This window comes from Pygocentrus nattereri, chromosome 7 (genome assembly GCF_015220715.1).
Source record: "Pygocentrus nattereri isolate fPygNat1 chromosome 7, fPygNat1.pri, whole genome shotgun sequence".
NCBI classification, from domain to species: domain Eukaryota; kingdom Metazoa; phylum Chordata; class Actinopteri; order Characiformes; family Serrasalmidae; genus Pygocentrus; species Pygocentrus nattereri.
In genome coordinates, this window is record NC_051217.1 from 30,284,599 (window position 1) to 30,302,230 (window position 17,632).

Genomic DNA, 17,632 nt, shown 5'->3' on the forward strand with positions numbered 1-17,632 from the left:
ATGTTGTGCTCACACACTGGGTGTAATATTGACTACAGCATTGAAAGGTAATGCTAATAATGATGTGGTTATCCTTTCTGGCCATTACAAGTCTTGTCTTGACTCTTTTGGGAACCATAGCTGAGTCATGATACTTTCCACCAATGAAAGGAGAATGATGCACCACAAGAAGTATGATCCATTGTACTGTGCTCAGTTTTATTGACCTCCAAAATGTTCCCTGCTATTCAGAACACCATCCAATGTACAGAAATGAGATTACCTGAGTTCTTAATTCCTTTTTTGTTCATTGTTCACAAGGTAAGTGCATGGAGTAAAAGCTTTTAAATTTGTAATAGCCATGCTTTTTTGTGCTCTGAAACTGCCAACCCAAAAATTACAATTTACATTTGGCTGACGCTCTTATGCAGAGCGACTTACAATTTGATCATTTTACACAGGCAGGCCAAGGCAGTGTTAAGAGTCTTGCCCAATGACTCTTATTGGTATAGTGTAGGGTGCTTGCCCAGGTGGGGATTGAACCCCAGTCTACAAGGCAGAGGTGTTACCCACTACACTAACCAACCACACAATGTACTTCTTGCCACACTAAATAGGGATTTTTCCAGATTGCTTTGGAAGGAAAGTTATACTCACTAAGAAATGCAAGCTTATTAATAACAATGTAAAAAATGAATGAAAAAATACAAATTCTTATTCACTACAGTGTCTTCATTGACCAGTAATACTTCATGACTTTCACAGATTTTCTAAATATCAGAATCTAAAGCCACTGGAAAAATGTATCTTTGACTCAAGAGAAGTCTATTCACCCTGTATTATTGTGGTCATTACTGTGATAAACTCAAGTAGCTTCTCTTGTTATTTAGAGCTTTATTCATAAGCAATTATAAATCTGCATACAATTGAGTCTTGGAAGCTCTCATTCTAAATTACTGTTGACTGAACTGTTCAAATTGTGCATGGGGGCCAGGAGGCCAAGTCCAATTTATATGATAGAAGTGTCGAAATGAGGCTGTTGCCAGTCAGGCAAAATATAGCCTATTCCTTTCACGCCATACAATCAAAGATATTAGAATGATGCAATGATGTAAGACAATGCATGGTAAAGGGGTCCTGAAACGGACATCTGGATCTTACGAGGAAGTGAAGTGCACTACCATTCAAAACTTTGGAATCACGGTTGAAGCAGTTTTACAAGTGCAATTCCAAGAAAAGCTGGTGCAGTAGGAGAAAAGTGAATATAATCACACAGCACAGATTTGCAAATTCTTTTTGACCTGTATTCAATTAAAAACAGTACAAGACAAGATTTTAAATGGTAAAATGAAACCATATTAGGGCTATTTTATATAGCATTTGTTTCATTTTTTTTAGACAGCACTGTAAGGCCTCCGACTTCTGGCTGTTGTTAGTTGGCTGTGACTGGATTATTGAATTACACAAAGCTTCTTAGTCCCACTGATGGAAATAAATGGAGAAGCCAGCTCAGTCAAGCTCTGCTGAAAACCTAACACCACAGCAATGTTGGGACACTTTCATTTCTCTGTCGAGGAAGATCATTAGCAGGCAGTTTTCTTTCAATATGTCATAATATTTCATATGTCAATATGTTTAAGACCTATATATGAAGTATCTAAAAACTTACAATTTCTTACCTCTTATTTGTAATATTATTCATTTATTCTCATTTATTTAGTTTTGACACCATATAATATTCTGTAATGCCAATAAGAACAATAATACATATTGTTACATATTTATATAAATAACTTTACATTGCAATAACAAAGAAACTGCAGATAAAACAGATCACACGTGTTGTAATACCATGCACACAATCCTCTCATTCTGATGCTCGTTTAATTTACCCAGTAACGTGCAGTTTGCACAATTTCATAATTTTATACATGTGAGCAAATATAACTAACATTTCTACTGATTTACAACACCATATCATCACCACAGACAAAGAGTATACTCCACATTACTAATTCATTTACGTAACAGAAATACTGTATATTTTTCCGTTAATTTAAGACCATGAGGCAGAATGAACTTCATTTGAACATGGACATTCCTTGCAAAACATTTCAAGCTTAATGCATTCTAAAGCGAGTTCAGAAGTGACCTGCAGAGTAGTCATGATGTGAGCATGTTTGAGGCAAGCTCTCAGTGCCATCATACATTCAGTACAACACACTGTGTTTCATTCCTGTGGTGGCAGTGGAAAATGACTGCTGTCATTGGGTTATCATGTTTCTTTCAGTTGAAGCACGAACGTGACCCAAAGAGACCCTTCAGAGGCAAAACAAACACGAATGGCATAACTAGAGGATGTTGCGGACCACTCACGCCAAGGAGTCTTGAAGTATAGCTTCTAGCAAATGCGTTACGTTAATGGTTATGTTGACCTAAAAAGGACAGGAGACCATTTTTCACAATATTTAAAAACGTCATTCTTCTGGTCTATGGTCAGAAAGAGGAATTGAACTAGGGGGAAAAAAAAAAAACAGACAAAAGGAAAGATCTAAGGGATCTTTTGGTTTTCACTTGCTATTCAGTGATGGCATCAGAAAACCCATTTCTTCTCTTAAAATAGCCTTTCCTGTCTCTTGATCCACTCTAGGGGGAAAATTGCATTTTCATATGTGTTGGTTTTAATATAATAAATATGAAATGTACTTTAAAGATTCCCCCCACCCCCCCAACACCAGTGGTGCATATGAACATCCAGTCCAGATTACATCAGCACAGTATATTTTCCACACTGATAACATTATACAGTTTGTTTGTCTCCAGTTTGATTTCAATACCCTAACAAAGGCAGCACTCTCCCTGAGAAGAACTATTTATAGAACATATTCATCTATCCAACCATTCATCAACAAATTCATTGACAAAGCACTTCTTGTAAGTCGCTCTGGATAAGAGCGTCTGCTAAATCCTGTGAATGTCTTATTTTAAAGCTTTAGACCCACACCCACTACACATTCCTTCCAATTAATGTGTAATTCAGCAATATGAATGACACCTTGGCATTTATAAGCATAGCAATTTGTAATATTACAAATTCAAAGCATGTGCTCTTTGAAGATTATCTGCATTTCAGAAACTACCAAGTAAATAGCCTGCACAAACCCATAGGGTAGGGATAATATTCAGGAAAGTGAGAGACTTAATGTGTTCAGTATATGATGAGAAATCCTTCCAGGGTCTATCTTCATTCATTTGCATTTGTAATGTATCACAACTTAAATCCACATCCTGTTTGCATGCACATAAAACCAGTGTATAAGAGTCATTTCCTCTGTGGTACCTGAATGATTTAGTTCTCAGAATCAATATGTGGGGGGGGGGGGGGGGGGTTGGGGGGACAGAACAGGGAATGTTCAAATCAGTCTGAAGAGGCATTCAGTCAGTCAATTTTTTCAAGAGACAGGCTTAGGGCTTGCTACCTTCATACCTTACATAACAGGACTGCTCCAAAAGTCTTCACTGCAGTATGTATTATCCAACAGTCATATCACACTTTCTGGAGTGGTCTGATTTAGCTCACCACCTCCACTGTTGCGCAGTGTGAAATTACTGCTATGTTGCTCTGACTTCTTGGCCTCTTTGCCTTCCATAGTCTCAGCTCTCTGGACTTGCAGGGTCAACCTTTTCATTCGCAAGGGAGATGGCGAGCACTTCAAAGAACCAGTTAGAACCGTGTTGTTTTCTGGCTCTGCTAGAGCAGCCGCGCCACGGCAGTACCGCTTCAGTCCTTTGCGGAAATGGATGGTGAACAGGCCGTAAGTGATGGGGTCTAGGATAGCATTGAAAAGACCAAATATAAAAAGGATATGAGTAAGTGAGTGGGAAACGGTCTCCTCTAAGTCGTCAGGCAGAAACCAGTACCACAGGCCCAATAGATAGTATGGTGTCCAACACACAATAAACGACGTTACAATGACAATGCTCATTTTTAAAGTTCTCATCCGGGCCTTTGGGATGTTGTTGTTGGAGCGACGCAAATGCACCTCCTTTGAAGATACTGAAAAAAGAAAAAAAGTCATTTTCATAATTATTTTGTACACTTCCCCCTAATTATGTTGAATCAAAGCTAGAGGAAAACAGATGCCATGATCTCATTTCTCTGTTGTGAAATGTTCCATAGTCATTTTTATTTATTATTAGCAAAATTAGCATTTTTAGGGGAAGAACTCTTAAGCTTACATAAAGTTTTAATGTCTGGAGCAATGTAGCATTTCAATGACTTAATCTTCAGAGTAAACTGATCATTAAAATAATGGCCATCATTGTCCCTTGGCTAATAATCACCTTTAGCTCCACAGTAATTATCACTTTATTCCTCCATAAGTGCTCATAACAATTTATAATTATAAACCTACTGTTTCCTTTGGTCATTCGCTGAGAGATCTCCACCAAGATACGTGTGTAGCAGAAGATCATGATGACCAGGGGTAAGAGGAACAGACAGACAAAGGTGAACATATTGTAGAGCGTCTCCTGCCAATGCTTTACGAAGCTGCCTCGAGTGGTGCACTGTGTAAATTTAGCAGGAACTGTGATGGTCACATTGTGAAATATGAACATCTGTTGAGGAACAGAAAACGTACATAAGCATTATATATAATACTGTTTAACTTGTAGTCCATAATATGTTGGAATATCTGGATACAGACGAGTTTTGTTTCTTAATTGGAATTGTAATATAATAATAAGATAATATTTTGGGGGATAAATACTGAATAATTACTGTCAAGCATTTGCTGAGTTGCAGCATAAGCCTCTAGAAAACAGGCTTTAGCATTTTGTCCTTGGATAGATTTATTCACAGTGTGATGCTGATGTAATGAAGCTTGGCTGAGCATAAACTGAGAATGCAGTGAAACATGAATGTGACAAAAAGACCTTGATCAATGTTCCTCGTACCCTTTATCCAAAGGTTCTCATTCTCATTCTTGTACCTAACCCCTTTTGGACTGCACTATCTAATATTTCTAATGCCTGAAGTCAGTTGTGCAGCTAATTATCAAACCATTCCTGTTCCAAGTCAGCTGTGCTGAAAATGATAAGAGGCAGAAAAGATGAGACATTTATTCATCTTACATGTACAGTCTAAGGTCATACCACTTTAATATTGCAATCATTCTGTACCTCAGAAGTGACATTTCACATATCTATATCCTTTCAACTCAACTGAACGAAGTCTGTAGAGCTAGCACAATACCGATAGAGCTGGGAATATACAGGATGTTCTGTACAAGAAGATGGCCATGAGATAGTTTAGAACATGAAGAAGTAGAATAAGAATTTATGAGAGGGTTGAAAGTTCAGGAGGCTGATGATAAATCAAGATGGCTGCAAGTCCAAGACAGTGGCGACAGTATACAATTCATTAAAATTTCTGGAGTGTCCAAGCAAAGTCACGGTAGGCTGGACCAAACAACTCTAATTTCTCTAACATGACATCATCACAGTGTAAAATCTACTTACTGACAATGCTGCAGAGTGACAGTTAATACACGAGCTACAGCAAGTATTGAATTGAATCTACTCTACTTTTCAATGGTTAAAACAGGGCCTGATTGGGAAAACCCCATCATTATCATCAGTTCATTACTTGAGCCAGTAATTGTAATCCACACAGCCAGGCAAATGTGGTTACTTAAATGGTCATCACTTTAAGTAATGTGATTGGTGCTATTAGAGCCAAAGGCTTTTTTGTAGTGCTTTGAAAAATATTAGTCCTGTCCTGTTTTGACAAAGCTCAAATGCGCTGTCATATGATTGTCTGAAACAAGCTCAACGGAGCCTTTAAAATCCATAGCTACCTACCTACCTACCCATCTATCTATCTACCTACTTATCTATTTAAAATGGATATGAAATTAAATCTTAAATTATTATGATCCTTGCTTAGTATCCTGCGCCACATGAACAAGGCTAAATCAGACTCATATCACCTTGTCTCATTAATGACTAACGAGGTCAGAATTGGAAATTGTGGTCAGTGATCTCACACTACAAGGGGAACAGTCATCTCCATGGCTGAACAAATTAACCGAGACAGAAGTCAATGACAGGATTTTCTGCTCTGCCCTACATTTGATAGCATGATACTGAGGTATGACTGACAAAATTGCTTGTATCCTCCTTTCCTATGAGTCTCCCAGCTCCAAGCTAATCTAATAATTTCCTTCTGATGAAATATCTGTCAGGTTACACTGTCAAATATATAAAATCTGAAAGGAAGAGAATAGTTATATACACGCATTTAAACACGCACATATAGTTGGAAACGTATTTGCAATCCACGCACTCCTTACCTGAGGGACAGAAAGCACAATGCTCATGGCCCAGGCGGCACTCAGCATGATTTTACTTTTCTTCTTGGCCTCGCTGATGGCTAGTGGGTTGAGGATGGCCGAGTGGCGGTCCAGGCTAATGACCACAGTGACAAAGGCGCAGGAGTACATAGCCACCAGCTTGAGGAACATGAGCAGCCGGCAGGCAAGGTCACCGGCCAGCCACTGCACTGTGATGTTCCATGCCGCATCCACAGGCATCACGATGAAGGTGACCAGCAGGTCGGCCACAGTCAGGTTGATGATCAGGATGCGCACGTGTGACTTGCGGCGGGTGCTGGTGCTGGCCGCCCACAGCACAGCCAGGTTACACGCAGCCGACACGGCACACAGGGTGAAGGTAATAATCACCCTGGCTTTTGCTGCTGCTGAGAAAGTGGGCAGCTGCAGAGCCACCTCCCCTGAGGTCCTGTTGCATTCGCTGTAGTTGCAACTGGCATTCAGGGTACTCTCTGCCAGCTGACCGAACATGGTAGCAGCGCTAGGAGAGATGTCATTCATCTCTGAAGAACACTGGTGCAGGCTCGCCTCAGTTGCTTGTCTTCCTCCAGCATTTGGCTGACATTAAAATAATGGGCATAAGAACAGCTGGGTGAAGGAGGGCTCTTCCACATGATAGTGCTGTCATTCCAAACCACCTGCAGGGGAAAAAAGTAGAGTATAAATTATAGCAGCATAAATTTATTTTTGATGTCATATCAACAGTGCAGTGGTGTTGCCTCTGGATGCAGGCAATAAAAACATGGGAGTGCATGTGTGTCAGCGACAGGACCCAGAGGTTCCAAGTGCTGTCCATGGCAGGGGTCACTCATATGCACAGAGGGGAAGGGAAAGATGTGAGGCTTTTTTCTTTCTTGTCATTATGTGGCAGGTGTCAGTTTTCATGTGCATGATTTCCCCATCTCTGCATCCCAGAGATCGCTGGTTGTGATACAGAGGAAGACATACTACACCGACACTGTTATTTGAGTATGAATAAATTGAAAGTAAATGCAATTTAAAAGATCATCATATTAAAGTGATGGACAAAACATTCACTGGTTAAACAGACAGAGAGAGAGAGAGAGAGAGAGAGAGAGAGAGAGAGAGAGAGAGAGAGAGAGAGAGCGCACCACAAGGTGATATGATGTATGAATATAGGAGGCACTGATGACACTTGGCAAGAGAAGGGGAGAGCATTCATTCTGGCAGTAAAACACACACTGTACAAAGACTGAGTCAGCAAAAATAAATCTTATAGCAATAAATTCAACGTTTAAAATATAAATCTACATGAGCTCTAGGGGTTAAAGCAACGGCGATAACGTTAAAGATATTCAGTTAGCAAAAGATGCTCAGACGGTGGAGCTTACTGCAATTCGAATGTGCCAACTTAGCACACGGAGCCACTTCAAACGGGTTTTCTCAACTTTCGATTCTGAAGTAAACACTTAACACACCCCTTCGTGTTGTGCTCAACAAATACATACATTTTAGGTATTAATGTTGGCACATGTAGTCTTTCGAGACTTACCTCAGAATCGTAAGCCCTCCGTTTAGTGCAGAAACAGGCGACCCTGAAGACGTACCTCAGAAATGGAAAGGTACACAGACCGGCTCCCCTCAGCGCTTTCCACAGAGTCGCGCTCAGCTGGATGGAGTACAAATTCAAACACAGTCCAGCTTACAAAACTTGAGGAAACAGGTGTGCAGCCAGTCCTCCACGCGGAGAACCGCCGTGCGGTGAGGAAGAGGCTAAACGACCGAGACACGTTACAACTTCGACACAACATGAATGGTGTGTGTTTATCCCCGAAATGAGTGCCAGGAAACGTTCAGCAGACACTGCAGCCACACACAGAGCCAACACGCGCAGATTTCTGAAGTCGAGAAGCCACATGCAGTCTGGGTTTCTCCCGAGTGGGGAGCGATAAGTGGTTCCTGCTCTCTTTCGCTCTCCTCCAGCCGGTGTGTCCTCCTCTCCTCTCTCCTCCACGCTGACTCCCCTCGGCGCCACTTTATTCAACTCCTCCCTCCAACCGCCGTCAAACCGTGAAACAATCGAGTCGCCCGCAGCGCAGGCACATGGTGCTTCCCCATTCATCTGCATCGATTATTAAAGAAATAGTGCTGCGTTTAGTGTTTCATTGAAAAAAAAAAAAAAACAGCACACACATTTGCCCCCAATGTTCAAAGTTTTAAAATTAATTTTGGTCAGAAACAGTTGCGTTCGCGTCTGAAGTAAGGCAGACTGAATCTGCCCCCTCCCCCCACTGCTAAATTATTAGTGTGTCTAAAATAATGGTTCGTGCTGGTTGATGGACTTTTTTTTTTCTGGGGCTATTCTTTCAAGCTTATAGTTTACTAAATATGTTGCCGTGGTCAAAAACAACTGGAAAACCCTGCTCAGTTTTTGTGTTTGGAGTGAAGTGTGTGGTTTTAGGCCATAGAACAAGCTTTGAAGAGCAAAAAGGCAAGACATGCTTTGAGTATAAAACAGACAATGGCCCAATACCATTTCACCCCTTACCCCTACCACTTAGCCCTTAGCACTCTGTTTTGCGTGTTCACGTCTAGGGTTAGGGTGTCCCGATTTTTGTTGACATAGAGGGGTAGGGCGAAGTGTTGGGGCCACATGGCCCTCCAACGAAGGTTTTTCAGAGGCACACTCCAAACAGGAAAACAAGAAAACCAGAAAGATGGCTGAGCGAGCGACCAAAGAAACCCAAAAATCGAAGTATTTTCTCAGTTAAAATTATGATAACCACTGTATTGTCTTAGTTTAATGTTGCTTCAATGTATTATGGTCGTTTTCTTCATAAAAGGCATAAAAAAATCGCTAATAGCATGCTGATGTCTCAGTAGGTAGCTAGTTAACTTTCCCGTTCCACCTTAAATAGTCCAGCAGTATTGATGCATGAAGCGTCAGAATGTTCTGCTGAACTATTTAAGGTGGAACGAGAAATTTTTAACAAGAAACTGGTGAATAGCGGACTTCAGCGTCGTATCACCAAAGAATTAACGGTGGGCGATAATAAATAATTATCTTATACCCCTTCTTTGAAAGAATATGATGCCCTAGCTAAAGTATGGAGCCCCGCTGGTGCCATCCCGTATAAATAAAAATAATGCATGGCCACACCTGATTAACGCATGGGAACCAGATCCTAATGCATGGCTACGACTTAGTAAGGAGTGGGAATGAGATGATTAAGTCGTGGCCATGACTTAGTAAGGCGTGGGAATGAGATCACGGCTTACTAAGTCCTGGCCACACATTAGGATCTCATTCCCATGCTTAACTAAGTTGTGGCCACGACTTAATTATCTCATTCCCACACCTTGCTAAGTTGTGGCCACACATTATTTTTATTTATACAGGATGTCACCAGCGGGGCTCCGTACTAAAGCCCAGCAGCAAGGATGGTGAACTTTTCAGTGATAGCAGACAAGGGAAGATGGGCCAATTGCCTACAGAGCACCGCTACTAGCCTGTTAATGAAGCAATGTTTGAGGGTTGTCCCATTTTGTAGGGCAAGATTTCAACCACTAGGGTGACACTTGAAAACAAGGGGTAGGGGTAAAAGGGCCAAAGTCTTTTGATTCCTGCTCCTCCCTTTAGACTGGTCACCGTATGGAGGTGTATGCTCACTAGTTTAGAGCCTATTCAGTGTCAAACTGAGCAAAGTGTAAGATTTCTTAGTAGTAATGGTAATTATATACTGCCTTGAAAGAAACGATAACATAATAGCTGCAGGCTCTGACCAAACACCATCAGTACTAAATGCAAAAGTTCTCACTGGAGTAGTGAATTCTTTTTGATTATGCAGCGACCACACTGAAACTCATTTACATACTTTCCATGACCTTTCAAGGGACAGCAGTTGATTGCAGCTGAACTGCCAAAAGAAAAAAAAGGTTTCTGATGTGAGTGTAATCTTTCTTGTAATGATCCTGTGACCTCTTCCACTCACTGAGGTGCTTCCGACATTTCTGCGCCGCTAGCCTGAAATGGCCCTGTTTCCCTGCAACAGGGAGCTGAGCTGTCTGATATATTCAACGCCGAACCAAACACTGCCCTGCCCAGTCTACTTTCATTACGTCTACCCATATAGGACCACACACCTGCACTGCAGGTATAATACACGCAGCGAGTTTGATTATAGAGGCAAAGAGTCAGAAGACGACTCACTGGGGACAGGTTTCAGACCTGCTACAAATAATACCACTTCGATCAGTCAGCTGCATCAGACAGCGGCATGGTCTCGCAGCCTAGTCCTCACATCTGGCTGCTACTGACAATGTGACCTGCAATATTTATTAAACTCCAACAGGGTCTGACGCTCATAGAGGTAAGCACAGTGTACAGGACATGTGAGTCAAATTACTTGAGAAATTAGGACTGAAACAACATTAAGCACAGTTTTTGCTGATAAACTGCTGTGTGCTTCTGTGTACACACCGCAGGTTTTGTATATATATTGTTAAATATGGTTCTCATTACCAGATAATCATGAATACTAAGTATATATATATATATGTGTGTGTGTGTGTGTATATTTAGCGCAGCTGTGCTTAATGAGGACAGGAACATGGACCATTTTAAAATGAGCTCTCTCTGGTGAGTTAGCGGAGAGGATGCTGGCCAGAGAGAGCGAGAGGAGAAGGGACTCTTTGCACACAACGCTGAGTAAGCTGTCATGGATTTAAGTTTCTGATTTATTTTTGTTTAGATGTGTAAATGAAACACTTTTGTTCACTCGCGGTGGTGTTTGTGTGTGTGTCTCTTGTTTGGTTTCCCGGGCAATGTGCGTCGGACCCTGCCGAGCCACAGTATATATGTATCTATGTATGTACATGTGTATATACACTGCTCAAAAAAATAAAGGGAACACTTAAACAACACAATATAACTCCAAGTAAATCAAACTTCTGTGAAATCAAACTGTCCACTTAGGAAGCAACACTGATTGACAATCAATTTCACATGCTGTTGTGTAAATGGAATAGACAACAGGTGGAAATTATTGGCAATTAGCAAGACACACTCAATAAAGGAGTGGTTCTGCAGTTGGTTCAAATTTGTTCAAATTTGGTGTGAAAGTAGAGGAGGCAATGGATAGGGCAAGATGGAGGCAGATGATCCGCTGTGGCGACCCCTAAAGGGAGCAGCCGAAAGAAGAAGAAGATTAATCATTCAAATGAGTGAAGAAACCCTGTCAAGACCAAGACATTCTGGACAATTGTATGCTTCCAACTTTGTGTGAACAGTTTGGGCAAGACCCTTGTCTATTCCAGCATGACTGAGCCCCAGTGCACAAAGTAAGGTCCATAAAGGCATGGCTAGGTGAGTTTGGTGAGGAAGAACTTGACTGGCCTACAAGAGACCTGACCTCAACCCCATCAAACACCTTTGGGATGAACTAAAGTGGAGACTGCAAGCCGGGCCCGCTCGTCCAACATCAGTGTCTGACCTTGCAAATGCTCTTCTGAATGCATGAATGGGCAAAAATACCCAAAGACACACTCCAAAATCTTGAGGAAAGCCTTCCCAGAAGAGTGTAAGCTGTTATGGCTGCAACTCCAAATTAATGCCTATGGATTAAGAATGGGATGTCATAAAAGCTCCTGTAATGTTTTTTAGGTAGGTTTTGGACACTTTATGTAGGTGTCACCGTACTTTTGTCCATATTGTGTATTTGGTCAACAGTCTCTTTTTAAATTAATTGCTTTTGTGACATGATATGTAAAAGTTTGGATGCCCCTGGATCCTTGATTTTGAAGTGGAAAAGTCCACGTCCTCTGCAGAGAACACACTTCTCCACATACATTGTAGTCTCTTTATGTGGAGAAATCGTAGTGAATATTTCCAACTAGACTGCCCTAACGGGACTGTAAAGCATAGGCGGAAATGTCAAAGTCTGGAGCTGTTTTTCGTACAGTGGTGTCAGTCAGCTTTTGTTTGTTGTTGGGATCATGAAGTCAGGAGTGTACAAAGGTCTTGCTTGCAAACCTGCAGAAGTCTGCAATGTAACTGCTCAAAAGAAAATGCTCTGATACATACCAGCCATCCTTTGAAAGAATACCAAAAAGAAACAGAAACATGCAGTCTTGGAACGGTCTGTTTAGTATAAACGGAATTTGGTTTGACACTTTGATTCCTAACACAATGCAATTAATTTCTTTTACATATGGCACAATTTACTTTTTGGGATCAGTGTTACTATGTAATTAGTTACGTTTTTATATATTCATTAATGTAATGGATTTCAAATTTATAGCAAAATCATGTAGCAGTCATCACGCTAGACTTCTAAGGGTTAATGCTGCAGTATGTAGAAGAGTGGAATCAATTCTTCCGAACTTTTAAAGCACTTTCCCTGTTTCAGGGCAAGAAAAATGTGATTGAGTCTTCGCCAGTCTGTCAAACAATTATCATTAAAGGGAGTCTTAACGGAGAGTGAGTGGCCCGAGGTAACATGGCAGCCACTTCAAGACTTACCAGCGCTTTTTTCCAGCCGCATTGGAATTGCTCTTGACTCCATTGATGAGTTCTGCTTTATTGGTGTTCTCTGTTGGCAATTTCTATTAGTGTTGATAATATTGACAGGAAAATAGACACATTATAAATGATGGCCAATTGTTTGTTTCATGTCTATTCCATCTTGTGACTGAGTGAAGAAATATATTTTTGCTGCTCAGTTTGAACTGTGATCCCACAGAAAAACAACTTTTTAAACAGTGAAGTATTCAGATCCTTAGATAATTCCAATTAATGTATTAATACTTAATAAAACCCAAGGCATTAATTGAGATAGTGATAAGAAAATAATTATCATTTATATGGTACTTTCTGTTAGGAGGTGACTATAATAAACACTAACCTATAAATTTCAACTTGTGAAAATAATTTACATTTATCATGAGTAAAGAAAAAAAATATATACAAAAATGCTGTCGTGTTTTTCATGTCAAACAACATCGAAACAACATATTTTTTTTGTGTCCATAGCAAGCCGTGTTTGCTAGTCATGTCTGGATAGTATTTTTGAGTTCTGCTCAAAATAAGCTAAAATAGTCGCTACTGAAACAGTCTCAACTGGAACATTTTGAAACGTTTCAGTAGCTTTATGAATGTTTCAGTAAAGACAAAATGTAATGTTCAATCATATTAATTTAATTCAAGTACACAGTTAAGGTATAGAGTCACTCAAAACTAAATGATTTGAGTCTAAAATCCAAGTCAGTTGAAAGTCTGAAATGTGTTTCCAGCTCTGACTTTGAACCAGTTTGGTAGAACGATCCATATACATGACAAACTCTTCAAAATCCCAGGCTTCATACTATGATCTCAAGAACTTGGTCCAACTAAAACGGTAACAGTATTCAAACACTGAAATCACTATTTGAGTATTTGTTTTATTGGGAAGACAAAGAAAATATACAGACAAACAATTCAGTGAAACTCAATTCAATAGTTTTGTTCATATCTGTGATTAAATATGTTATACCAAAGATCTCTGGTTCTGCTCTGAAAACTGAGTGCCTGAATGTCAGCGTTTTTCCAAGCACACATTGTTAAGGATGGGATTGAGTAGGCAGGTATAGCGCGGCTGTATCACTGACAAGGTTAATGAGTCAAACTGAAGTTAGCTTGGTCCAGAAACAATGAAAATACACTGCTCAAAAAAATAAAGGGAACACTCAAATAACACATCCTAGATCTGAATGAATGAAATATTCTCATTGAATACTTTGTTCTGTACAAAGTTAAATGTGCTGACAACAAAATCACACAAAAATCATCAATGGAAATCAAATTTATTAACCAAGGGAGGCCTGGATTTGGAGTCACACACAAAATTAAAGTGGAAAAACACACTGCAGGCTGATCCAACTTTGATGTAATGTCCTTAAAACAAGTCAAAATGAGGCTCAGTATTGTGTGTGGCCTCCACGTGCCTGTATGACCTCCCTACAATGCCTGGGCATGCTCCTGATGAGGTGGCGGATGGTCTCCTGAGGGATCTCCTCCCAGACCTGGACTAAAGCATCCGTCAACTCCTGAACAGTCTGTGGTGCAACGTGGCGTTGGTGGATGGAGCGAGACATGATGTCCCAGATGTGCTCAATCGGATTCAGGTCTGGGGAACGGGCGGGCCAGTCCAGATCTTCAATGCCTTCATCTTGCAGGAACTGCTGACACACTCCAGCCACATGAGGTCTAGCATTGTCCTGCATTAGGAGGAACCCAGGGCCAACCGCACCAGCATATGGTCTTACAAGGGGTCTGAGGATCTCATCTCGGTACCTAATGGCAGTCAGGCTACCTCTGGTGAGCACATGGAGGGCTGTGCGGCCCTCCAAAGAAATGCCACCCCACACCATTACTGACCCACTGCCAAACCGGTCATGCTGAAGGATGTTGCAGGCAGCAGATCGCTCTCCACGGCGTCTCCAGACTCTGTCACATCTGTCACGTGCTCAGTGTGAACCTGCTTTCATCTGTGAAGAGCACAGGGCGCCAGTGGCGAATTTGCCAATCCTGGTGTTCTCTGGCAAATGCCAAGCGTCCAACATGGTGTTGGGCTGTGAGCACAACCCCCATCTGTGGACGTTGGGCCCTCATACCATCATCATGGAGTCGGTTTCTAACCGTTTGTGCAGACACATGCACATTTGTGGCCTGCTGGAGGTCATTTTGCAGGGCTCTGGCAGTGCTCCTCCTGTTCCTCCTTGCACAAAGGCGGAGGTAGCGGTCCTGTTGCTGGGTTGTTGCCCTCCTACGGTCTCCTCCACGTCTCCTGGTGTACTGGCCTGTCTCCTGGTAGCGCCTCCAGCCTCTGGACACTACGCTGACAGACACAGCAAACCTTCTTGCCACAGCTCGCATTGATATGCCATCCTGGATGAGCTGCACTACCTGAGCCACTTGTGTGGGTTGTAGAGTCCGTCGCATGGTACCACGAGTGTGAAAGCACCACCAACATTCAAAAGTGACCAAAACATCAGCAAGAAAGCAGAAAGGTACTGAGAAGTGGTCTGAGCTCCCCACCTTCAGAACCACTCCTTTATTGAGTGTGTCTTGCTAATTGCCAATAATTTCCAACTGTTGTCTATTGCATTTACACAACAGCATGTGAAATTGATTGTCAATCAGTGTTGCTTCCTAAGTGGACTGTTAGATTTCACAGAAGTTTGATTTACTTGGAGTTAAATTGTGTTGTTTAAGTGTTCCCTTTATTTTTTGAGCGGTGTATATCTCTCTAGCAAGTAACACGTTGTCCACTGAAGAGAAAGTATCCAGAAGATGACGAGTCCTGCATGACACTTGTTGCCAGTGTAACACTTGTTGCTGTGTTCGCTCATTGCTTTGTCTGAAGAGACAGCCTCCATTACTCAGGCAACCCGAAAACCTCTGTTTGGTCTCTTGTTTTTTTTTAATAAGAAATCATGTGGTGTATATTGCCGTGCAACACCAGTGCTGTCGCCTAAAAAGCTAAGCTGAAAGCCAATGTTCTTTTTTTTTCTTTCCCTTCAGTTCACCAGACATCTATCAGTATCCTTATTACATCCCAAGGTTATTCCGTAACTACATTGAGAAAAAAAAAGCAAACTGAAAAGCAAAGCTGAGTTACTCCTACGATATAGGAGAGAGTAATGGAAGTCTGGACCTACTGATAGATCTTAATCAAGGAGTTAATACAGCTACTACCTCATGTCTATCTGATGAATAAATACAGTATGGATGATTACCACAGACATTAACTTTGACACTTTTTCTGGTATTTTCTGCTTAATGACAGAACAGAAAGTCATTAACTCAAAAACCACCTATAACAGATTCAACTTAGCTTGTACCCACTGATTTCTGTTTTGAATCAATGGGTTTTCTACTCATTCACTGAGTAGAAAAAAACTGGAATCAGTGTGAAGTAGCTTTCTATTTAGCACTTGCTCTACTCTTTTCAGCTTATTTGTCTATTTTATTTACTTTTTTATTTGTGAATATGAAGAGAGCTATCACCAATAACACAGGTCCATTGTTGGTGATTCATACATGGCATGCTGCTTCAGCTTGTAACGGTTTCACAGAACTCAGATGCTCGCGGATAAAGAAAGATAAACAAGTTTTAATGTTGAAGTCAGAATCCAAAGGCGTTGTCGAAAAACGAAGAAAGGTCCAAACACATCGAGCGAGTACCCAGGGCAATCAAACCAAAGGGCGAATCCAAAAACAGAGTCGAAAGGAAAGACTACACAGGCCACACACAAAATCAGGACAATAGAATGAACACTCAGTAGCTTGCACAATGAAACAATACCTCGCAATTGTCTAAGGCTAAAACCCTGACTTATAAGGTAACTGAGGCAATCACATGATCAAAACAAGCAGGTGAAACACATCAGGTCCATTTCTTCCACTTCTCTCAAGACATTCGAGACACTGCTTCTGTGAGCACTTCAGCTTTCCTTTTCTTTTTCCACCTGTGAAGGAATACTGGAATACACAAGACTCTGTTTCAATGGCCTGTGAGAGGGAAAACTACAGCTTTACTGCATGAGTGGGTTTGTTGTTTGAATGCAAAGCCTTTCCTTGGGGTATCTGTTGCTTTCTAATCACCACTCAGCTCTCAAAGAAGCAGATGACTTCTTTTAAATTCATTCCAGCCATACAAACCAGCCAGAAAAGCTCAGAGACCTGTAGAAAAGTAGATAGATACATAATGTCTTCATAGCACAGTATAGCTTAGGTGAGGACTCTGACCCTACACTAAATGAGTCTAATATACTGTATAATAATGGGCATGATGTTGTGAAGGTTGTAGGAAACTCAGATCTCTCAATTTGTATTCAATTTGAACTGAAAGATAGCTGAACATTTTCAATTACAAGCACATGAAAGCATGTTAATGAAATACAAAGTACTGGCTAGAAATGACAAAACTGCTACTCTTTGGGATTCATTATATGGTCCACATGAAGGGCACAGGCATGGTTTTCATTTCGAGTGAGTGTTGGGAATGAGACAGAATGCTGCTAGGTCTGCTCTAACAAGCAGGACTTGAAGGATTAAGGGCAAGATTATCTGCACAACTAGCAGAGGACGACATGATGGCAGCACTAAAGCAACCCCCCACCCCCCACCCCTCATACCACTACCAGAAGATATGTAGCATACATCACAACAAAGTGCCCGAAAATAATGATGTAGGGGGAGAAACATCCCTGAAGAATCAGAATTAAAGTACAAATACAAACAGATGTGATAGAGTTTC

At 41.1% G+C, this 17,632-nt stretch overlaps 1 protein-coding gene across 1 annotated transcript; it reads right to left on the minus strand.

Moving 5' to 3' along the window:
• Window positions 1-3,370: 3,370 nt before the first annotated feature.
• gnrhr4 (gonadotropin releasing hormone receptor 4) lies at window positions 3,371-8,338 on the minus strand. The gene is made up of 4 exons (XM_017704189.2): window positions 7,888-8,338; window positions 6,336-7,012; window positions 4,395-4,599; window positions 3,371-4,036 (listed from the first exon to the last, which is right to left on the minus strand). The coding sequence occupies exons 2-4, from the start codon at window positions 6,873-6,875 to the stop codon at window positions 3,522-3,524; spliced, it is 1,260 nt and encodes a 419-aa protein (XP_017559678.1). The 5' UTR covers window positions 6,876-7,012; window positions 7,888-8,338; the 3' UTR covers window positions 3,371-3,521.
• Window positions 8,339-17,632: the final 9,294 nt, after the last annotated feature.

Coding starts and splice junctions, on each gene's coding strand:
- gnrhr4 (XM_017704189.2), bottom strand. CDS start 6,875: ATGAATGACATCTCTCCTAGCGCTGCTACCATGTTCGGTCAGCTGGCA. Junction 4,600..6,335: donor TTGTGCTTTCTGTCCCTCAG/GTAAGGAGTGCG, acceptor GTTCCTCAACAG/ATGTTCATATTTCACAATGT. Junction 4,037..4,394: donor GCGAATGACCAAAGGAAACA/GTAGGTTTATAA, acceptor TTCTTTTTTCAG/TATCTTCAAAGGAGGTGCAT.